Source organism: Polypterus senegalus, chromosome 18 (genome assembly GCF_016835505.1).
Source record: "Polypterus senegalus isolate Bchr_013 chromosome 18, ASM1683550v1, whole genome shotgun sequence".
In the NCBI taxonomy this organism is placed as follows: Eukaryota; Metazoa; Chordata; class Cladistia; order Polypteriformes; family Polypteridae; genus Polypterus; species Polypterus senegalus.
The window spans coordinates 68185459-68210933 of record NC_053171.1 but is presented as its reverse complement, the minus strand read 5'-3'; the positions used below and the strand labels follow the sequence as shown (position 1 = coordinate 68210933).

Below are 25475 nucleotides of genomic sequence, written 5' to 3'. Positions count from 1 at the left end.
CTTAATCAGTACCAGATCTTAGCTTTAATTGGACACAGTTGTTAGTTCTTTCAGTTCAAACTCAATAACTGTCATGAAATGTTTCTATGTTGTGTGCATGTCACTGGTTATGTATTATGTGATTTGATTATATTGGGCATAATTACTGTTATTGTAATAAGAAATAAGTGTCAGAACTTGATAAGAAAGTTCTATGTAAGTAATACTTTTTATTCCTCGAATGGATAAAACAAAGTTAATGTGGAGAAATGTTTGGATGAAATTTTAAAATAGCATGAACCACTTTGTGATTATCCAAACTCTCTTCATTCTCCTTTACTTCCTTCTGTTTCGCACTCTCCCTTCCTGATTCTTTCACTTTGACTCATGATGCCATGTTTGGCTCTCGTTATTTGTTTCTTAGGCAGCGTCCAGCTCTTGGAGAATGTTTAGCTACTCTTGCTGGGGCCATGCCCGTTGCTTTCCTTGAGCCTCATCTGAATATGCACAATCCACGCTCTGTCTTCAATACAAAGACACCCAGAGAAAGAACCAGTAAGTGTTACATAATTGAAAATTTTTGCAGACAACTGCAAAATAAATAATAAACATTGAAAGAAACAGTGTTGCATCCTATTGGCTTTATTACTGGACCTGATGTCCATTTTACTTTATTACTGTATAGTTATTTTATTGTTTTATATTACCATACATAATGTGCATACAGTATGTATTTTAAGATAAGTGATAACAGACAAGAATGACAAGGCCTTTTCCTTATACAATCTTAGGGACCTTCAAAACTTGACTTGATGTTAGTTTGGAGGGATTAAGTGGATAGGATGTGGAAGCTTTGTGAGGCTGAAAGGCTTGTTCTCATCTAAGACTTTCTAATGTTTTAATGTTGCAATTGATTCTTTTATGTACTTGTTTTTCTGATTTATCTTGACCGAGCATTCTCAACTGGACCATTGAAAGCTTTTATTTTAGTACTGTTCTTTCTTCCAGCTGTGTCTTCTATGAGTTTTCCTCTTAGTTTTCTGCCATTGCTTTCACATGCATGAGATGATCCTTCCTACCATTTTCTCACTGTTCTTTATCACTTGTTTCCATTTACTCTGGGTCATCCTTAATGTATACCTGCACATACTATACGTATTTCTTTTTTGAGACGAAATTCAGAAAAAGGAGCAAAATATACACACACTCACAGAAACACTCACTTTCATTAATATGGGGCCTGTTTTTATCCACCTGTTAATCTAACGTGTGTCTTTGGGATCTGGGAAAGCAGCAGGAGTAGCCACAGAGACACAAGCAGAAGGTGCAGAGTCCACACAGACAGTATGGGTTCAAACTTTCCAAGTACAGGAAAAATTCTGTTACAAGGAATATCTTTACAATGAAATTTTCATTACAACGAATTATATTTATGGTTCCAACAGTTTCCCCATATGACAGAGTCTCATTAATATGAAATACATTCAACAGATCCTTTCATTACCACAAAGTGCCCAAAAGACCTTAAAATGCTTGAGTGAATCACAGCTCAGTTGTGCACAATGATCCCCAGAAACAACAAATCAACATTTGAAAAACATCCATTGGAATTTAACTCATTGTCACCATCCTATAGAAATGGCAGACACGTAAAAATGACAATAGTTCACATTAGAAAAAAAACCTGAATTTTTTGCGGGCAAAAAAAGAAGAAAAATCTCAGGTTGCAAACCTTGGGCCTCCGCGCAAACATGTATGAACTGCTGAATTTGAAGACCTCGAAAAAGCAGTTTTTATTGTCCAGTGGTGGTCGTTTAAAAAACATTCCTATTAGTATGCCACTCATTCAAGAAATAGCAAAGTCACTGTTGTGAGGTTTTTAAACTCTTTTGGGACCTTCCCCAATGGGATGACACACTGAAGAGCATCCTGAAGTGCGATCACCGTGTCTATGGAAGACTGCTTATCCGTAGCCAGGGCAACAGCAGGCTCACAGCTCTGCTGCATCTCGCTACAAAGCAAACAGAAAAGATCTCGATGGGTGATGCAAGGAACATTGTAAAAGCAGGGAACAGGATTACTTGGCCACTAACCTAGTCACAATCCTGCCTGACGGCTGTGTCTGTGTATAGGAGAGTGGCAGATCACGTTACAATAAATAACCATGCTGTTCCTGTTTCAAGCTGACTTGATACTCAGCCTCATGTTTTGGGGTGTAAGACAGGGACTTATAGCGCAACCCTGATCTTTTATTATTTGCTTCTGCAACACTCCGCTGCGAGCCTGCTGTTGCTCCGGCAACGGACAAATAATCTTCCACAGACGCAGCAATTGCTTAGGTACGCACTTCGGCGTGTCGACCCGTTGGGTGGGAGGGCTCCAAAAAGAGTTCAGAAACCTAACAATATGAAGAAAAAGAAAAGGATGATTCAGCTTCTGATTGATAACTGTGCTGCCCACAACATGCTTCCACATTTAGATAATGTTCATGTTGAATTCCTCCCACCCAATTGCACGGCAGTGCTTCAACCATTGGATCTGGGCATCATTCGCACCCTGAAGGGGTGTGTTATTGCAAGGAAATGCTGAGAAAATTGTCATCAGCATAACTTGTAGACAGGAGGAGATGAAAATTAATGTGAAAGAAGCTGTTGAAATGATTGCAAATGCCTGGATGCAAGTCAAAGAAAACATGATAGTAACAAATACAGAATCTCACTACTACAAAATTTTCATTACAGCAAAATATTTTTTAGGTTCCTGGCACTTCGTTGTAATGGAATTTGACCTGTATTTGAAGCTGGTAGGCAGCACCACTAACCACTGAGCCTGAATAATATACAGTTGTGTCTTATTATAATGGCATCTTAACTAGGTTGTTAGATATAATCTTGGTCTTTTATTTAATGCCCTTGTTTGGTCCTTGTTGGCTCCTGCTTTAAACAAAATTGTAAGCAGATTGGGTAAAGCACATGGGACGATAACCTTTGACCTTTTTTAATTCTTAAACAATGATATGAAAGATTTACAGGGAAACAAAGCCCATTTCAGCAGCATATCTGTGCAAAATAGAAACCAACCCTGGAGTGGGCAGCATTCAGTTGCAAGACGCATTCATGCTGAGTGACACTGACATCATTTAGAATTGTAAGTTGTCCTATTATGCAAGTCTTTGGGATATGGGAGAAAGATACAGAAGAGTTATGCTAATAACTGCAGCACAATTCAGCCCAATTTTAATCACATTTAAATGTATTTATTGTGAAATTGTAGCTGTTTTTTCACAGTTGAACAATGCCCATGTTAATATGCCATTAGTGTATTTAACTTTAAACCATTTTAGCAAATTACATTTTGTCACACACGTTGTCTTATGCACATTGGCAGTGCATATACTGGTATTGGCATTTGTATGGGTAAAGTAAGCAGTTGGGCAACTAACAGAAGAGATTTAAGAAGATAATTTTCATATTGGCACAAAAAGTATAAATGTAGAAGGGAATAATTTAATGTAAAGTGGCATAACAGTCGTTTTAAGTGTTACTTTTATTTTTGTCACAGAAAATACCGCAGTGGACATTACATTTTTCCACATATTGACATGTTTGTAGTTTTACAGTAAATGTAGCTGTGTCTGTTTCCTTTATATGGATACTATGGATACGTTTATGTTGCTGCCTTCCGAAATCTTGGAGTGAGATAAAAGATGAAATGATGAAAGAAAATGTTAACTAAAACTTGAAATTCAGTGTTACCCCAAACAGACAAAGCCCAAGGCTCAAAAGACGTGGACATTATTGAAAAGAAAGGTCAGAGGAATTCAGTAGTTTGGAGATATTTTGGCTATTTAAAGTCTGAAAAGAAGCAGAGTAACACACACTGCAAATTGAGTGGAAAGCATTTTCCCAAAAATACATAATACCTCTAATCTTTTGTACCATCTGAAGCAGTACCATCCTTTAGAGTATGCACAATGTAAGACTTTATAGTCCCAGACCCAAGCAAGTGCTGCAGTAATGGAGATTTCTTGCGCCTTTGTTTTTTTTTGCTTTGGAGTATACGCTGTCCACAATTGAGTGAATATGTCAGTTTTTGTTTATGTTCTTCTTTGTTTTACATTTGAAAACTGCTTGAATTTGTATTGAGGATATATACAGTATATTTTTGTCTATTTATGTGTAGATTTGTTTCCCAACCATTTAAAATTGTTTGAATGTATACAAAGTAAAGGATACAGTATAGAGGTATTTTTTTGAGATTTTATTTTGGATTGATAGCTACTTTATTTATTTGGAAATGACCAAATAATTTACTTGAAGCTTTTGATTTGTCAGAAATAAGATTTTAGTTTATTATACATGCCTATATTATCTGTCTATTATATTAAAAAACGTTTCTGTGATACTCAGCCTTGACCACTCCCCTCGACACCACTCACCCAATCGTTACTCCTACTGCGTACATTCTCTCTCAGTACCACCTCATGACACTCTCAGTGCTAACTCACCCTTCAGTGCATTAGTTTATAATGGCCAGGCAGAAAAGCAAATGTCAAGAGCTGATAAAGAACGTCGACAAAAAGAAAATGAACAAAAAAGAGTTGCATATAATAAAAATTAAGAGCAAAGAGAATTATCCAATAAATGAAAAAGAGAAAAATATCCTGAACAATATGCAAACAAATGCAATAAAGCAATGTTTATAGAATGTAAGTTAGAGAATAAAGTAATCATTATTTTTGATGAGGTATTAATGTAATTTTTTACATTTATTTTTTATTGCATTTTACTTTTTTACTTCTACTTTAACTTTTTTAGTGTTACTTTTTATTGCACATTATTATTTGTTGGCATTTAAAATAGACAGTTGTAGTAAAATAATCAAGTAACTGATTTTCTACCTATATTAACTAAGCGGCAAACTGTCTTCTTCTGTGCCCCGCATACTCTTCTATATACCATCTCATTAAGTACAATCACTTTCCCTAACAGAGGTGCGCCCCAACACCCTTCAGGTAGTTCAGCTGCAAGATAGTGGGTGCCCAGCGCCCACCCCTGGGGGTTGGAAATAAAAGAAAGCTATTTGAAATATAGTTCTGTAATGTTCTACAGTACTTTTGTAATTTTTTATATTAGTTTTTATTTCTATATTTTTTCTGACCTTACTTGGAAATTCAGTTTAGTTTTAGTTTTCCTTCATTGTGTATGTTTAGTTTTAATTTAGTTTTTATTTTACAAAGACATTTCTATTTTAATTTTATATATATTAGTTTTAGGAATTATGGTACAGTTAAAGAGCTACTATGGAGTTTAGTTTTTTTGTCACAGTGAGACAGACCTGTACACTTAATGGGTTTGGGTATAATATGACTTTAATCTTAGTGGAAGCTTACTACACTACATGACACAGTTTACTATTTGGTTTTGTTTTTGTCTTGTAAAAACAAGCATAATGAAAACCAGATACTGAATATGAACAATTTTACCCAATTTTATAATTTTGAAAATATTTTCATATGTCATTTCTGCTGAACAAATCTGTGCTGACTGATGCCACTTTTTTCTTTTCCTTTTATTGCCCACAATGGGCCAATTTGTACTTAAATTTATGTGAATTTTATGGTGTGAGGGTTTTTTACTCTAAATGTCTACAGCACACAACATATCCTGCTCCAATGACAATGTGCTTATAATGAATGCCTTCAATATTGCATTCAAAAATCTTAAATACTGGGCTATTTTATTTTCTACCAGCCATATTGATCTCTGATTCCATCTCAGACACAAACAATTTATAGACAGAATTTTGCCACCTGCAGGCCTGAAAAGATATTAAAAATCAAAAAATACATTCTACTGTGCTCTGACAGGTGTGGCCATGAAAATCACGGGAGCTTAGGAAGAACAGGGCTCTTAGGCTTGAATCAGTGTGCAGACCCCACCCAGCTGTATTGAGGGAAATAAAGCAAAACAAGCATGTAGTGTGAAGGTTAGGGGCAGTGAGACTTGAATAGCCCATCATAAGAACAGTAAACACTTAATGAGCAGAGCACGAGCAGGTAATAAGAGTATGGACAGGTACAAAATGACAGAAACAGCATCTGAGATTAAGAACAATATATACATTATCTAAACCTGTTTATCCAGAGGAGGATCACAGGAACCTGGAGCCTACCCCAGCAGGTCTGGATGCAAGGCAGGAAAAATCCTTGGTATGCAATATGAATGATATGGCTGATGTTAAGAACAAAAAGAATATCATGATTTCAACTATCTATTTTGAGAGAGAGAGAAACATTTAAAAAATGGGGACAGATATTTTAAAACATAATTCTGCTACTGCATTATTTTCACAATATTGGGTATTTTGAGCTGTGAATATTAATTAAAAAGATAAATGAATAAATATACAGTAGAATAAATACAAAAACACATTAGTATGTTTAGCTTATCGCCATTTGGCAGACTGTCTTCACCAGACTGCCTGTAGTTCAATAGAGATGTTGCCAACTCTGAACTTTTACAAGGTTTGTATCGCTTTGTTGTTAAACGATGTTTTTAAAGCAAAAGTGATTGATTAGCAACAATTTGCCGATCTTGTATGATGACATTGTCAGTCTCTCGATCAGTGCCACTTTATTTTCATAAATCAGCAGTGGTCTCTCCTAGACTTTCTCATGTACTCAGATATGGGGATGGATGTATGAGGAGTAAACTGCAAGACAATGATTATACTATGTACATTAAAGAACTATCAACAACTAATTAAATCAAATTAAAAATATATTGAACAATTATTATAAAAGTAAAGTTGATTAAATCGGACTCTGCAGCTGTATGAATAAAAAAAAAATTGAGTATGTTTTCAGGTAAAGTACCACTTCCGGTTGATGGATTTGGCCCAAAAGTTAATACAGAGCTACAATTTTGGTGTAACAACTACATGCCAAATTTCATCCATCTATCTAGTTGTGTTTTTGAGTTATAGTATTTACACACACATACATAATTCCAAAAAACTGTATTTTCGAACTCGGGGAGTTCTAAAACTTCAAGATTCATCAAAATCCCAAGGTCAGATTTTTTTTCATGATAACTATACTTTCTCTATGCAGTACTTCGTATACTTCATGTGCGAAGTGGCAGGTGAATTATTGTCAACAAAAAGCAGGCACCTGGGAAATAAACTGAAACATTATTCACTTGATTTTTCTGTCCATACGGTAAAGATTTTGTTGACCAGCACATTGCGATTTCAGGAGTTTTAATTACATTTTGATATACAAAAAGCACAAAGAAATGGCAGAACATAAATCACTTTCTATTCCACACACTTTACACACCCATATTCAGCTTGCTCTGTCACTGCAAATGCTGTATGAACACCAGCCCTTCTTCACAAGCCACCATTCACTGGATGAATATAAGGGGGCGTCTCGTGGTGGATGACTTTCAGTTTTAGAGTTTAACCTTATAAGGGTTAAAAACTAACAGCAAGAATATTCATTTAAAAACTAAAACTATTTTTAGTAAATTATTATTTTATCTCAGTTAATCTTTCCTGCTACTTTAATAGTTTTGTTTAGTTTTAGTTTTTCATTTCAGTTTTGTTAATTATTTTATTTTAGTTTACAAAAATGTTTTTAATAATAGTTTCAGTTTTGATTTTAGTTCTCGATAATATATAATATATAATAACCTTGTGGCTTGGTACTAAAGCTTTGACTTTGGTATAAATTTCAGCATTCAGACCTCAGTACTGGTACTCAGTAAATAACAGATAACTCCCAAAAAAACCTTCCCCCATCCCTGTCTAACTCCAGCCTCCCTGATGTTCTTCACAGTTGCTCAATACACATTTCTGCCCTCTTGATCAGTGGAGTTTCCTGTGAAGTAATAAGGGCACTTCCCTGGTGAAGTCCTGATTGTTTCAACGAGCATAGAGAGTATCGATGGAAGGGGAGATGGGGGTGGGGGCTGTTAGAGTGTGCTGTGAGAGGAAAAGTGACATTTACTTCTGGTACCGAAGTCCTGAAATGTTGTTGCTGTACCTTTTTAAAAGTTGTGTTTTTTGGTACTTTTCCAGGATCTATATAGTGTACAACCCTAATTGAGATAGTCAGATACAGTAGATAGTCGCCGTAGTAGTAGTAGTAGTAGTGGTATTGTCATATGTACAAAATGCAGTACATTTCTTACTTGCATGTCAGATACATGGTGTCACGCACGCGCAAGTAGGAGACCGCGGACGGACCTTAACACGCTTCAGAAGATGTTCGCCGGCAGGGAGTGGCGGGGTACTAACCTTTCTCCTTTGCTTTCTTGCAGAAAAAAAACATGCTCCGCCACCATAAGCCTCATTTTCCCGCAGCACGTTACTTCCGCCCTTCCTCCGCCATTGTTCTTGACTTCATCAATCCCATCTTCCCTCATGGTTCCTTCCCAGCATTCCTCCACTTCCGGCTCCTCCTCCATAAAATGGCCGCCGACGCCATCTTCGGCGTCGCGCATATGAACAATTTGTGTTTATATTTTGACCTTGTTTTGTTTGTTTAATTTTGGATTTTTCTACAGTATACGGGGCCGGAAACCCCAAACCTTTATGCTGTCTGCTTTTGAATCTTTTACAATGGATAGAAAGATTTCTCGCTATTGATTAGCCAAAAATAGTATTTTAAGCATTTACTTATTTTAATTTAAAAAACTAGGGGCCTTCGCTCGCCAACCCCCGTGTTTGGTTTCCCGAAAACACACTTGTAAGATTTTTTTTTTCTTTGAATTGTTGCTATTTCATTAGTTTCACTTTTATTTCAGAACTTCTTAAAAACAATATTTGGAATCTTTTGTGTCTCAATATGCTGAATCTTTGAAATGAGGTCTGTGAGACTTGAGTTTAATGACTTTGTACCATAATTTAGGATAGGTTTCATTGTTTGGAATTTCAGCACAGACAAAATGATCCACATCATCAGCAGTTAATAATTTTTTTTTGCAAAGTAATCAATAAATGCATGTGAGTTAAACCCTATTTTTGAAATTCTGTGACTTAAACTAATTTCCGTTTGTTTTGCGGTAATGCGATCTGTGCTTTTTTTGATACTGTAGCGACTGAAGTAATAAAGTGTCACAAAAGTTCTACTTTAACAATTGCCGACTGCGTAACCCCAAACACAACTTTCTAGCACCCTCTACAACCCCTCCATCAGTCAGCAGCCAGCTATCAGTCTTCCGTGCTGCACTCTGCCCTCCCTCGATTGGACCTAACAGTCACTTAAAACAAAAAGGTTTCAGCTTGGCTGGGATGCTGCAATACTTTCGACTGTTACTGCTTTCATATTCTGTACCTTTGTCTGCATGTGTATCGCACCTTGGGTCTCTTTTCTCCGCGCTGCTCTTTCTTCTTGCAAGAATCTTATGTTTCACGTCCCCACGAGACTTCCCTGGGACAATCTCTTGGCACCAATTCTCATGCTTACGGTCCCCGCGAGACGCTCCGTGGCCAGTCTGTTTTGTCTCGTGGGTCTTTTAAATGTCTTCCAAGAACTTCCGAGAAGATCACGTATTGTCGCCTTGCTTTTCCATTCCAGGATTTTTTTTTTATATATAGAGAGATCAAATTAACTGTATGAATCCTCTAATTTTAGAATCATGTATCATCCACAAGAGGGCAGTGCAATTATAGTCTGAATCTTAACAGGTTGGTCTGATGGTTCTGAACAGTTTGCATTTTTGGAGCAGCTCCCATAGGCCCTAACACTGAGGAAGTTACATTAGAGAAGACATTGTCAAGTCCTCAGTAGTTTTAATGTATGCTTGTTTATTCTCCTGGCCTAGCTCTCATTCTCATGTGTTGGGGTTGATTTGTTTTGAAACTAGTTTTGTTAAACTTGACTTGCTTGTATGGAATGTTATTTGATTTTTGTTGTTAAAATCTTATTTGCATAAAGTAAAGGGAAGGACTTTTGTAGCCTACATTACATTTAGCACAGAAGCATGTAAGAATTGTCCAGGATATGAATGAGGGAGTGAGGACACAACAAGACGAAATCCAAGGTAGAGTAGGTCTGCACCAGGCATCTTCCTTAATTCCTTACCTCCTTGTTCTGGTTAAGGATTTGTTGAGTCGTGGGATTAAAGACCAATCCTCCAGTTGCAGATGGGACATTGTGTTGTGTAGCAACAGAAGAGATGAAGTGGAGGGGAAGTTGGAAGTATGAAGATAAATAGGAAGAAGAAAGAATATATTTTAATGATTTAATAATGATCAGGATTCAGAAGTTAGTCTGCAGGGAGAGCTATTGAAAAGCGTGGGTAAGTGTAAATATGTAGGGTTAGTTGTAGCCAGAGATGGAGAACTAAATGCAGAGAAATCTCACAGAGGATGGAACAATTGGAAGAAGGTAGCAGGAGCATTCTGTGATCGAAGAATTAAGGCAAAGGTTAAAAGTTAGGTTTGTAAGACCACCAACGATGTATGGAGCTACGCATCGGCAGTAAAGGCAGCACAGGAGAGGAAGCTGGATGTGGCAGAAATGAGAGTGTTGAGATGGATGTGTGGAGTTACAGAAATGAACAGAATAAGAACGACAATAAGACAGTCAGAGGTACAACAAAATGTCTAAGAAAGTACAGGAATGTAGGTTGAAGTGGTATGGACATGTGATGAGGAGTGTCAATGAATATGAGGGAAAAAGAGTGATAGAAATGAAAGTCCAGGGTAAGAGAAAGCAAGAGAGGCCAAAGTGGATATTAATGGGTAAAGTGAATGAAGATCTGAAGGAAAAGAGTTTGACTGGGTAGGAAGTGCAGGACTGTTTGGAGAAGGTCAATCAAGGACATTGGCCCCACATCGAAGTGGAAAAGATAAAGAGGAAGAAGAAGAGGTGCATTTATCACAGCCATACCTTGTTATTCAGGCATGTTCAAACAAGCAATTTTTACTGTCCGCTGTTGTTTCTTTACTGTCTTTCAACAAGAACAAAAATAAATAACGTGTCTTGGTTTTGTTAAATATTTTTGGGACATTAAACTCAAATAGCAGTTTTACCTGACATGCCCAGGCTTTAGACAGATTTACTGATACAAATGCAGTTTTTAACTCTTACTTTACATGTGAGGTATAACCAAGTGGTATTTCCTTCATGTTTAAAGTGTTTCTTTTTTTTTTTTGTTTTTTTGCAGCTGTACAAATAGTCATTAGCTATATATATCAGACATTGAGGGCACACAAGAGAGTGAACGCAAGCAAGACAGAGCTCCGCCCGCCAACTCTAAGACCATGGGCTACGCTCGACAGAGCCCCGCCCGCCAACTGTAACCCTCCTACCACGTCATGGTATATGCACGACAGAGCCACGCACGCCAACTGTAACCGTCCTCCTGAGTCCAGCGTCACTCTCAAGGCACACAACAACTCGCCAAACACAGCCTCAGTCGCTTTCGTCTGTGCAAAAGTCCACATGCACCTCTGAGCCACGTTGACTTTACACCGCACGTAAGACAGAGAGCCACAATCGCCAACTCACAGATCCCCGCCCGCCAACTCTAGCTAATGGCAAGCAAGACAGAGAGCGCACACAAGACAGAGGGCCATGCCTGCCAACTCAGAGTCCCGCCCACCAACTCTTAAGACCATGGGATACGCACGCATTTAGTGTATAAATGGATATAAATAATTGCATGTAAACGATTCGCCAAAATCAGTTGTATGTAAACAATACTGTTTAAAACGTTATTGTTTTTTCATCAGAAAACCCAGTTTGCAAGTCTACCTGTATTAGTTTAAATGGCACTTTTACCACTCGCAATAGGGCGGACGCGCTGACTTATCGTGTCGACTGGGCAACACAGTGAATGTGCAGTCTATCTATATTATGTCTATGTTTTCCGTAGCCTGCTACAGAAGGTACTCTCTCGACCATTGGCATTGGTTTTGGTCCTTGCTATTTTTGTTATACTGCGATGGTGGTTTCCTATGCCTTTGTTATACTGAATTCCTTTCTCACCGTTTTCCATTCCTATTCTTACACCACTGTATGCTACGGCGGGCTTCGGCTAGTTTTATATAATAGTTATATTTTATATTGAGAAGGCAACAGATGATGGGTTTTTGTTCATTTTCAGTGTGTCAAGAGGCATGATGAGTTATTCTGTCTGTTTTTTTTCTAAATAAAGGACAGAAAAATTGTATGAAGTAAAAAAAAAAAGACAATAGACAAAGTAAAAAAAGAAACATAGCAAAGACCAAAGCCAGAGATTAAAGAGAGAAACAACAAAACGCTAACCCAAAATCAAAGCCGAAGTACGGAGCAAAGATCTTAATTCAGAATTTCAGGAAACAAAGCGCAGGCTTTGCCAATAAATTCAGTCTTGGATGATCTAGAGCAGTAAGTTGTGACCTTTATATAGTTGCATTAGTTTTGCAAGATGTGTTACTATAGTAACTAATGTGAAACACTCAAAATGGCAGGACCAATTGGAAAAATGATATGGTGTTTAAAATAACATTAAAAATGATCAGCTTTTAAATAAGGTCTCCAAATGAGAAACAGATGTGAGGAAAAGATGTATAATACAATTTTATAGATTCAGGGGAAGCCCCCAAAAAGTTACCATAAATGTTAGTTACAACTCCGTCAAAAGGTGCTTTCCCACTTTCCCAAGCTTTTTTTCAGAAACCATGGGCTTTTTAGATACTTAGGAAGTTTTGTTGTATTTCCACATCAGGAACCATTTTTAGTTCCTGGTATGTAGTTCCAAGGTATGTCCTTTTTGTTCGACAAGGGAATATTGTGCTGATTGGCTGACTGCAAGCACTAGTGCCATCTTACAAATATTCTAGTAGTTTGGACTTTGGAGAGTTATCAGTTTGCACCACGTCACTCTTCATAGCTGCCTCTGTGGTGCAGGATAATAATCTCCCCTGTCATGATCACATTGAAGAAATAAGGTTTGGGAGACCCCCATGAACTCCTGATCATGCTGCACTTCACACCACATCACTTTTCATAGCTGCTTTGCTGGTGTACTGCGCCATACACTGCATCAATCAAGTAAGTGGAGGGAAGGAATCCCCCATGAACTCCTGAATGCACCTGACTTCACACCACATCACACTTCTTTGCACATCTCATATTTTGCTTAAAGGTTACAGATGTTGTGTGTTTGAAAGTGTCCAGGTACCACAGGTCACCCATATTGTTCAGGAACTCATTGGATCCTGAAAACTAAGTTCCTGCTCTGGCAAAATGCCTAGTGTAAATTGTGTAAAGTTTGTTAATTTGTTGAATGCAATTTGAAATATTTGAATCATTTTTAGACACATTCTAAAGTCAAAGAACAGAATCTGAGCCTTTTGTTCTGCAGAATTCTTGACTACAAAACCGATTTTACTTTCATCTAGCATATATTGACAAAAAAATCACATTTAAAAATGAAAGTAGATAGCTGATAAGGACCCTCCTGTGAAACCCAAAAGGCATTTAGATTACTTATTCAGACCTCTGTCTCTGATGCTCAAGCACAGTTAATGTCATTGTTTTTTTGCCTATTTTTGTATATATGTACATTATATATTCCTGTCTTAACCTCTGCAGTTTTAGGTATGCCAGACACAGTTGAAGAGATGTGTCCTGAAATGCCCAGACTGGATGGTTTAATGAAGGACATCAATGATATGGCTGAGTCTGGTGCACGCTACACAGAAATGCCCCATGTCATCGAGGTCATACTACCCATGCTGTGTAATTACTTATCTTACTGGTGGGAGAAGGGGCCTGACAACATTACAGAAAGCAGTGGCCCGTGCTGCACTATGGTGACATCTGAACACCTCAGTGTTATTCTTGGGAATATTCTTAAAATCTTGAACAATAACCTTGGGATTGATGAGGCCTCCTGGATGAAGAGAATTGCAGGTAAGTTTACTGACTCAGTGAGAACTGTAATTTCTGTATATACTGCTGCTTTTCTATTAACATTTAGGATATTACTGAGGAGACATGAACCCTTACTGGAATCAGGTAGTATGGCAAAAGTTTCAGAAGTAGAGCTGCATGCTGAAGTTGTAAGCATTCAGACAAGCAGACCTTTATAATGATTAATGTTATAGAGCGTCTCTATTTTAGTCTGGCCAGAATTATCTACAATCTTTCTCTAGTGTAAACTTTCAATACACCTCCTCAGTAAATGGTAGTCTGTCAATTAATTCTATTCTGCTCTTTTACTACCAACAGAATACTGTTCAAGACAGATTGTCTGTTTTCATTTGTGTATCTTTTAGTCGAAAGAAGTCTAAAGAAGCTGTTGCTTTTACACTGAAGACATCCAGTTAAAGTGACTGCTTCTTAACATGGCAGATATGGAGGAATTACTAATAGTTCATTTTACTGTGGTTTACAGATTTGTTTCTCTGTACTGTTTTGTACACAATGGCCAGTATATTTATTCCAGCTTCTTTTATTTTTTACCTGTGTAATTTCTCATCACAAATTTAAGTTGCAATGTATAAAATATTGTTGGCAGGAGCCTAAACTGCAAATACTGCACATATTTCCAATTGATTTGCAGCCCAGTATTTAAATCTAAAAGCAAAACAATTGTTATTATTATTATTATTATTATTATTATTATTTATTCATTATAATAGTAATAATAATAATACATTGTTTAATAACAGAGCCCGCACTACTTTAAAAACAGACTTGCATTTTGCATAATTACACAAGCACAAACAAGACACTATTACACTTTCAAGGTTTGACCGGGTTGGTACAGTTTCCATACATTAAATAAAAGAGGAACTAAAAGTGAAAATGAATTTCCTAATGGATCCAGGAATGTTTTGGGAAAAGAAGTAGTCAAAGTAAAATGGGGATCAGGCATGATTGAAGAGGAAATGAAGAAAGAGTTAGAGAAGGTTGGACAATACAGTTTCTGTGAAAAAACTAAGGTCAATACCAAAAGAGTGGACATTAAATTGTTTTAGATTAAAGATATTTTTGCTATTTATTATTTTTATTAGGCAAGTGTATTATAGATGGATAAGTGAGGCTCAACACGTTTGTTACTGGCTGGTGCACTCTACCTTCTGCCACTTACCAACCAATGGTGTCTTACGTCTTGCAGTTGTTTTTCCTTTTGAGGTGCGACCACTCAGCCTTGTCTACCCCTACAAGGATGAGCAAGTGGCAGTCTCACCCTGGACCACCAGGCACCCTAGTACAGGGAGTGCAGAATTATTAGGCAAGTTGTATTTTTGAGGATTAATTTTAATATGGAACAAACACAGTGCTATCAGTCAATCCAAAATGTTAATAAACCTGAAACCTGAATGTTTCACAACAGAAATGTGAGTGGGAACATCATCAGGGGAATACATATGTGCGCACAATTATTAGGCAACTATTAGTGTGCAGATTTATTATGCAACTAAAGGAAAAATGAAAATTTTCCCATCTCACTTGTTTATTTTCATCTGTTATAGTGAGAATAATAAACAAACACCTCAAAATTTACAAATAAACATCTCTGACATTTCAAAAAAAATCAATCAGTCAATCAATGACCAATATAGCCACCCTTCTTTCCAATAACAGTCATAAGCCTTTCCATTCATGGAGTCTGTCAGTTTCTTGATCTGTTGACGATCAGCTTTTTGTGGAGCAGTGACTACAGCCTCCCAGACACTCTTCAGAGAGGTGTATTGTTTTTCTCCCCCGTAAATCTAGCGTTTAAGAAGTGCCCACAAGTTCTCGATAGGGTTTAGGTCAGATGAGGAAGGGGGGCCATGTCATTATTCCTTCATCTTTAAGGCCTTTACTGGCTGGCCACGCATTGGAGAACTTCGATGCAAGTGATGGAGCATTGGCCTGCATAAAAATCATGGTCTTCTTCCTGTATCACTGTTTGAAGAAAGTGTCTTCGAAAAACTGGCAGTAGGTTTGGGAGTTGATTTTGAGTTCATCTTCAATGCAAAAAGGTCCAACTAGATCATCTTTAAAAATACCAGCTCATACCAGTACCCCACCTCCACGTTGGAGTGGAGCTCTGTGCCCATTACTGATCCACAGGTCCATCCATCTGGTCCATCAAGAGTCACTCTCATCTCATCGGTCCATAAAACCTTTGAAAAAAATCTGTCTTCAGATATTTCTTGACGTTTCAACTTATGTTTCTTGTTCAGTGGTGGTTGGGCTTCAGCCCTCCTTACCTTGGCCATGTCTTTGAGCACTGAACACCTTGTACTTCTGGGCACTCCAGGTAGGTTGCAGCTCTGGAATATGAAAGTACTGGAGGATAATGGGTTCCTGGTAGCTTCACGTTTGATTCTTCTCAAATCTTTGGCAGCTAATTTGCGTCTTTTGTTCTCAACACGCTTTCTTGCGACCCTGTTGACTATTTGCAACAAAATGTTTGATGGTTCTGTGATCACACACCAATATCTTAGCAATTCCAAAAGTGCTGCATTCCTCTGAAAGACTTTTTACAATTTTTGACTTTTCAGAGTCAGTTAAATCTCTTTTTTGGCCCATTTTGCCTGAGGAAAACTAGCTGCCTAATAATTCTGCACACCTTGATATAGGGTGTTGATCTCCTTAGGCCACACCCTCCCTCATTACACAAATACACATCACCTGACGTGCTTAAATCCAATAAGCATTCAAGTTAATACAGCTTGGAGTTGGAATATACGCATTAAAAATGATGATATGGTCAAAATACTCACTTGCCTAATAATTGTGCACACAGTGTATTTACTTTATTACTTCAATGACAGTACATATAAGATATAAATTCAACACTGTGTTTATTAAAGTATAATAGTATAAATAGAAGAAAGAAAATTTAGAAAATAAAACAGTAAAGTCTGGATATATTTATATAGTCTTAGAAAGCTTATTGAAAGTCAGCATATGTCAAAGGTGGACCTTGTCCTGGTCGAATTTTTGATTCAGCAGTCGGTATAATTCATGAACCACATTCTCTGATGTCCAGATGAAATGGTCACTGATGTTGCTTCCTATGCTGTTGTTTTTTTGTCCTCAGTTGAGCCATTTGTATGTTAAAATGACGTGTGGGCATTCCTGAGCATGTGATACACACATATGATTAGCTTGCTGTCCTGGTGATGGATGGCACTGCCGAAAAGCTTTGCTCCTGTACTTATCTGTATAGTTTCTTACTGTCTCCATTCTTTTTATCATCAACCTTTAAAACTTGTCTGACTCTCTTAAGACTAAAAGCACCATTAATTCTTTGGATAACAAAACAGATGTATTAATGTTATAAATTACTGGTAAGAAAGAATGTATGAATGTATTTGGGTCATAAATTATTAGTCCACCAGAGAGGATGCTTTCAATGTAAAACTGCTTCACTACATTAGTTAGTTAAATTGCTACATGCACAACATCATGCGGGGCATTACGGCACTTCTCCTGTGTGTTCTGGGTGTTCAGAAAAAGCATAAGGTGCCACCATCTAAGCTTGCATCCACTATTACCTGGCACATGTAATGATATGAATACTATAGAACAAATAAAGAACTGAGGGTTCAGCCAGTTACCTTACCAGCAAGCCAGCCACCACTTAGAACCTTCAGTTCTGCCAAAGTTAGTTTGCTTCAAAATAAATGAATCATGGATTGACAAGGCCAAAGATACGTGATGTTTGTCACCTTCATCTTGGCATCATAGATGACTGGTGCATTAAAGGAATGTCACTGTTCACAGTTAACAAAAGAAGCTCCATTCTCGTACAGTAGGTGGCCTTATTGCGATAACAGAAGTAGATACTGCTGCAGATTGCCTCTTTATACTAGCAAAAAAATGTTGTTTTATGTATGTACACCCACACCATACGAACTGGATGTAGTGCCTCTGCATTCTCCTACCAGCTTTCAGCACAGCAGACATGATAAAATGAAGCTTGACTGAGATGTTCCTGTTCTGTCGGCCAGTCCCCTGAGAAGTGACAACAGGCAGCCAATTTAAACTGACAGAAAAACAAAAAGTTTAAATATGCAACATTGGCCCTCTTAAAAGGAAACTAAAATAAAGTCTGTGCATCATATTCATCACTTTTGAGGTTTATTATGTTTGTCATGTCAACACACATTATAAAAACAGCTCAATAATATGAATGAATATATAATTATTCAGGTCACTGAGCCGTTATTATAATATATTACATTATAGTTATAGTTTAATATTGTTATAATATTGTGTGTGACGTTGATGTGTGTTTAGCTGTTAGGCTGCATTTCCCCATTTTATAATTTTGTCATCATTTTCCAGTTTCACCCAAATGCTGCTTATGCACAGTTCAGAGTTACTAAAAATATACGCATGATCCTCTGTCAGGTTTTCTTTTATATAAAAAAAGAAAGTTGCGTACACACATTTCAAGCTTCTTTTTATTCATCCTCAAGCTTTATAAATGATGCATGGCATTCTCTTGTCTAGCAGATAATTTTTATTTCAGACTCATACATTCTAGCTTACTGTAGTCATGTATCACTTGCTTTCAAACATCTGAATTCTAACACTCCGTTTAAGCTTTAGCCAGTGGTCTGTAATCTTTGAGAGCTTGTAAAAATCGGAATCCTCCCAAAATTATGAGAATTGTCAAGAGCTGTAAAGCTACAGTTATCTTAAACAATCATTTCAGAACTATTAAGAAACGTTTTACAGGAATAAGGAGAAAAGAAAAGAGAACACCTTTAGGTGATAGTGGAAAACATTAGCAGACCTACCTAAACTGACTTTTAACAACGTGAGAAATTGGAAATCAATTTTTGCAACAGCTTAAATAAAACACATTTTTAGAGAAAGTGAGGGTTGACTTTGAGCAGTATTTTTTTTAATAATGTTGCATGAAAAGTAGCAGTAATAAAGCACAAAAAATATGTTTTTCATAGGTCCATTATCGAGTGGACTGAAGCACGTTTTAGTGGTCTTCTTTTCAGTTCCCTTTTAAAAATAGACGCTGCTGCATTTAATACTGCCCTGATTTTGTCTTAATATAGAATCTTTGTTTAAGTTATAAACATTTCACTTCTACTTTAATTTTGTAAGACTTGAATCCGATTAAACATCTCTAAGGAGATCTTAAAATGGCTGTGCACCGATGCTTCCCATCCAACCTGATGGAGCTTGAGAGGTGCTGCAAAGAGGAATGGGCGAAACTGGCCAAGGATAGGTGTGCCAAGCTTGTGGCATCATATTCAAAAAAACTTGAGGCTGTAATTGCTGCCAAAGGAGCATTGATAAAGTATTAAGCAAAGGCTGTGAATACTTATGTACATGTGATTTCTCAGTTTTTTTATTTTTAACAAATTTGCAAAAACCTCAAGTAATCTTTTTTCACATTGTCATTATGGGGTGTTGTTAGTGGAATTCTGAGGAAAAAAATGAATTTAATCCATTTTGGAATAAGGCTGTAACATAACAAAATGTGGAAAAAGTGATGCGCTGTGAATACTTTCCGGATGCACCGTATCTTCCTCCCTGTGTCACTGTAAAATCTCTTTGGAAGCTGCCACATGTACCAACCAGATATTGAGATACAGACTCTCATCTTTCACCCACTGTTGTATCTGACACAAATTTGTGACTTGCCTTGTATGAGATGCCATTGCTATAAGCAGCTTACTCTGAAATTGTTTCATAAATAATCACTCTGTTTAATTTGCAGTGTACGCTCAACCAATTATTAGCAAGGCTCGACCTGACTTGCTGAAGTCTCACTTCCTCCCAACATTAGAGAAGCTGAAGAAGAAGACAGTAAAGGTTGTAGCTGAAGAGGAAATGCTCAAAGCAGACAGCAAAAGTGATACCCAGGAGGCAGAGCTGCTTATCCTCGATGAGTTTGCAGTACTCTGCCGTGACCTCTATAGCTTCTATCCTATGCTCATCCGTTATGTTGACAACAACAGGTAACAGCAAGCCTCACCAATCACATTTGTTTTTCTGTTAGTCTCGGAAGTGAAGGTTATTGTCATTTGTGTATAAGTCAGTGAATTTGTTTAGCTACAGCACAAAAATGCATTTTATAAGTATAGAGTGCATCATTTGTATACTACACACACACACACACATATATATATACTAGCAGAATACCCGCGCTTCGCAGCGGAGAAGTAGTGTGTTAAAGAAGTTATGAAAAAGAAAAGCAAACATTTTAAAAATAACGTAAGATGATTGTTAATGTAATTGTTTTGTCATTGATATGAGTGTTGTTGTCATATCTATCTATTTATATATATATATATATATATATATATATATATATATATATATATATAGCAAAATAGCTGCGATTGGCAGCGAGAAGTAAAAAGAAAAGGAAACATTTTAATAATAACGTAACATGATTGACAATGTAATTGTTTTGTAATTGTCATGAGTGTTGCTGGCATATATATATATATATATATATATATATATATATATATATATATATATACACACACACACATATACACATATATATACATATATAACATATATATATATATATATATATACACATATATATATACATTATATATATATACATATACACACACACATATATACATACTGTATATACAACATATACATATCTACATATATACTGTATATACACATATATATACAAATCTACATATATATATCTACATATATATATTAGGTGGGACTCGATTAAAAAATTAATCCAATTAATTAGAGGCTGTGTAAGAATTAATCTTGATTAATCGTATGTAATCGCACACGAAATTTGCCCCAAATCGCAAATGTTTTTTTTTTTATTTAAAACGGTTTTAGTGGGCTTACAGAATCAAATAATAGACATGGACATGAATATTGTAAACTGAAGCTGTTTTAATTTCTGAAAAAAAGCTTTAAACTGCATTTGAATTCAAAACAGAAACAAAAATATCATCCCTGGTTAAAATTGGGCAGACTTAAAAATAAAGTGGTAGTTTAAGTACTTTAAGTACATTTTCAGAATAGTATTGTCTTTAAATAATAATAACCAAAATTTCACCATAAAGTGCAGTTTTTCTTCTTAAAAAATTAAGTCAGAAACATAAAAGGTAATTTGACCAGCTTACTCTTTAAACTCTGAGTAACATTAGCCAAAATTATTTTGTACATTAGGCTAAAACAGTGTGATCATTGAACATTTTGTAATTAGATGTATTTAGAATTACTAACGGTCACGGAAGTCCAATGATCCCCAGTAAGAGCCACAAAGTCCGCTTTCTGTAATGCATCTAATTTTGCTTGCTTTTCAGTGTGCACAAAACCATGCTTTTATCAAGGCTTCGCTGGTAGTCGAAATGATCAGTCGTAGTAACGCGCTTTATTCCGACTCTAACATTTTTGTAGCTGTGATGTGTGCATCAGTGTAATGGATGTACCAGGAAATCATGCATTGACAAAAGTTCCCGCTTGCTTGGAATTGAAAGTGTGATTAAATGCGTTATTTTTAACGCGTTATGGAGTACATGCATCAAGCTTCTCAACTGTGCTTGTGCTAAGAAAGGGAAAATTTTAAAAATAACGTAACATGATTCTGCTAACCTAATATTTTTCATACGTCCCAAACCAAGGAGATGGGAAGGTAAAATGAATCGGTAGCGCGTACATAGTCAGTACATCCCTCTCGAATCGAACCTCGAATGTTAGAGGCTTAAGACTCTACAATTGCGCCACCGCTTGTCTATGCTAAAGTATGTATTGTAGATCGGGCTATAGATATACATTTATATATATACCCGTATCGCAGTGGAGAAGTAGAAGTTATGAAAAAGAAAAGGGAACATTTTAAAAATAACGTAACATGATTGTCAATATACAGTAATTGTTTTGTGAGTGTTATTGAATGTTGCTGTCATCAAGGATTTGATTATCATTATTTCTTTCAATCAGGCTCGTATTTGTACGATGTGTTCAAGTTACATTCCGTGTTTGTCAATCGTTGTAAAGATAAGAGGTTTCATTCATCGATTAGTTCCTTACTGCATCAATAAACAGCTCGTCTTCCTTTTTATCTGTGATGTGACAAACTGCATGCACGGGTTTTTTTTTTACGCTGTCTTCCTTTAGCGGACATTGACTTTTTCCACCGTGTGCTTTGTTTCCACAGTAGCTGCATTTATGAATATGCTTATCAGACGCTTCATATTTTTGCTGCCTTTTCAATTGTGTAATTGTTTTTGTTCAGCTCTTTGGAACTGTTGCTTTTATCTGTGCACTGCATCAGTTCACGGGAGCCACTCGGTGTACTTGCATCGAAGGTTCCCAGCTGTGCTGGTGCCATCTCGTGCTATGTCCATAGCTTTATTTAATGTTACCTTAGTCCTGGCACTTAAAACTTTCTCTGGCAGTTTCGCTGAGTTTGTGTCAAACACCACCCTGACCATCTCATCTTCCTCTCCATAAGCACAGTCCTTCACCCGTGGCAGTTTGCTATTGGATTGCCGCTGACGGATGGCCTTATATGGGCAGGCACTAAATTACAAACGCCAGCGGCAGCCTGTCTATGAACTTAATTTAAAGTGTAGGTTTACATCGTGCTTTGTTTCCAAGTAGCAGAACTCGCTTCTTATTGTTTCGCTGCCTTCTCAATTATATAATGCATGTTTTCTTGGCGCTTTTTGAGGTCTTCCTGGTTTTCTATGTACTGCGTGATTACGGGAGGCGTGATGATGTCACACGAAACTCCGCCCCACGGCGTTGAAGCTCATCTCCATTACAGTAAATGGAGAAAAACTGCTTCCAGTTATGACCATTACGCGTAGAATTTCGATATAAAACCTGTCCAACTTTTGTAAGGAAGCTGTAAGGAATCAACCTGCCAAATTTCAGCCTTCCACCCACACGGGAAGTTGGAGAATTAGTGATGAGTGAGTGAGTGAGTGAGTGAGTGAGTGAGGGCTTGAGTAGAGAGTATATGATATGAGTAGTGAGTGAGTGAGAGCTTTGAGAGATTAGTATAGATATATATATACTGTATATATATATATATATATAGAGAGAGAGAGAGAGAGAGAGAGAGAGAGAGAGAATACAGGAATACACATAGCATTTGTTCTCAACACTGACTTTTCAGCAACCCTAATGACTTGTGGGTAGACATTGTCCCTGAATATACTGGTTCTGTGCTGTGTGAAAGAAGAGAGGAGTGAGAATACTGAGGTTGTTAATTGCCCTCTTTGCTTTTCTAAGGCACAGAGTGTTGTATATGTTCTGAACAGAACGCAGATGGGTGCCAGTCATATTCTTTACCACCCTGTGAATTGATGTTAAGCTAAGCATCTGTACCTGGATGTAATGCTGGAAGTGAAGATGGACTCCACTGTGCCCCTCTAGTAGTCAGTGAGAACAGGTGGACACATGCAAGCTGTCCTCAGACATCATAGGAAGTAAAAGCTTAACTGAAGTTTCTTGTCAGTCACCAAAATGTGGTGTGCCCACTTAAGGTCAGAAGTGATAGTATATTCCAAGAAATTTAAAGCAGTTCATTGTCTTGCTAACTTCTTTCTGCATCCGGGATTCTATAACCAACTTCTTGGCTTTGCTGATAGATAGATTGTTTTCATCGAGGATGTGATGCTGACATTTTGCACACATTTGAGGTCCATTGGTTAGGAAGTCCAAAACCCTTTTACTGATGGAAGTAATAAATCCCAGGTTAAGGAGTTTGATGGTCAGCTTTGACGGTACAACAGTGTTAAATCCTGAGCAGGAGTCTTTAAACAGGACTCTGGCAGAGTAGATGTCTCGGGATGGAATGAAATTGAAAGTATTATGACATTCTTTGTGGAAACACTTATCACAGTATACACAGTGGAGGTGATCATGACTCTCTGGAATATTTTGTTTAGTGTTTTCCAGAACCAATTCCTCACATTCCAACTGTCCACTTTTGTTTTCTGAGGCACAGGGATAATTGCAGTCCTTTTGAAGCAGGCAGATTCTCTCAGAAAAATATTAAAGTTGTTAATGAAGACGTCAGCTAACTTATTGCTAAAGGTTTATAAAACATGAAGTGAATTATTATCAGGCTCAGATGCCTTATTGACATTAACTCACTTAAAAATCCTTCTTGCATCATGCGTGGAAAAGAAAAAATTGAATGATGTTTATGGAGTGATGGCTCCTGTTTACCCCTATACCGAGGTTTAAGCACTTTCATTGGTTTTCTGACCACATACATTTATTTCTTGTATTATATTTCCATATCAACTACCCAAAGTGCATTCCTGTATGCTTTAAGTAATTGTCTGATGCTTGGTTTCTTATTAGGACAAGCAGATTGTTCTCATAGGCATACAGTCCTCCACACTTTTTTAATGAATCGATGTTGAAATATTAATCCAGATCTGGTAAAGAGTTTCTAAACATGTTTACACAATCAAAGCAGTCCTTGACTAAATCACTTTTCTTACCAGCTACTCATGTTTCAGTTTCTGCTTGTCAGATGAGAGCCAGAACCCCGACAAGTGATAAGATTGTTTGAAGTGGGGACACAATGGCAGTGCTATCAGGGAGTACCAATAACCAGAGAATTCGTAACTACAAATCATCTCTCAGAAGTATAATAATGCTATACTGATCATTCGGTGGATTTTGGGTTTTGGCATGTGTGTACCTTAGAGGTGCAGTCATTAGTACAGAGGGAGAAGGGCACTGGAGTGAGCATGCATCCCTGGTGGGCAGCAGTGCTGATTGTATGGGAACTAGACAATAGTTAGTGCATTTTATGAGCTCAGCCTATTCTATGATTCTTCTCCAGTTCATGTCCAGTACTATGTTTCTGACCTACTGTTTGTTGTGAGAACCTTAATCCTTAGTGAAATTAATCGTTTCCATTTTTTTACTTGCTTCTGGCCAAGACTCAATTCTCTGCTGCTGTAAAACTCACTCATCCAAATTTCACCTGCAGTCTACATTATAAGCTGTTAAAGCAGCCTCCAGAATTTTTCCAGTGATATACTTCACATATGCCAGGGGACTATGCCCATCATAATAATGATGATGATAATAATAATCATAGTTCATTATTCTTTACGTTTATATAGTGCTTTTCTAACTACTCAAAGCACATTACATAGTAAGTTTGGAGCAACTTCAACCACTACCCATATGTAGCATCCTTTTGGATGATACAGTGGTGTCTATTTATGCCAGTATGCTTGCCACACATTAGTTGTTAGATGATAAAATGCTGATGCTGATTGTTAAGTCATGGTCATGACCCCGGAGACCCCACCCATAGAAGCGAGGGGTGTAACTCGGACAACAGTAGACAATATGGCTTCTCTTAAAGGAAGAGTATCAGTTTTCTGCCTGAATCATGACACAGTAGATGATTAGGGGGACAGAATGACTAGACCATGGTGGGCAATTTAGCCTGAGCATTAAGATACACCCTGCTGTTTACAAAGGATGCCCTGGGATCTTTTATGACCACAGAGAGTAAGGACCTCAATTTTACGTCTCACCC

General features: G+C 37.2%; 1 protein-coding gene across 15 annotated transcripts in view; it reads left to right on the top strand.

Moving 5' to 3' along the window:
- ryr3 (ryanodine receptor 3) overlaps nt 1-25475 on the top strand; it is a 539734-nt gene that overhangs the window by 391653 nt on the left and 122606 nt on the right. For all 15 annotated transcript variants that reach the window (XM_039741277.1, XM_039741278.1, XM_039741276.1 and 12 more), the window contains 3 exons: nt 404-534; nt 13574-13894; nt 19674-19914. In XM_039741277.1, coding sequence (XP_039597211.1) covers nt 404-534; nt 13574-13894; nt 19674-19914 — 693 coding nt within the window. The remainder of the gene's footprint in view (nt 1-403; nt 535-13573; nt 13895-19673; nt 19915-25475) is intronic.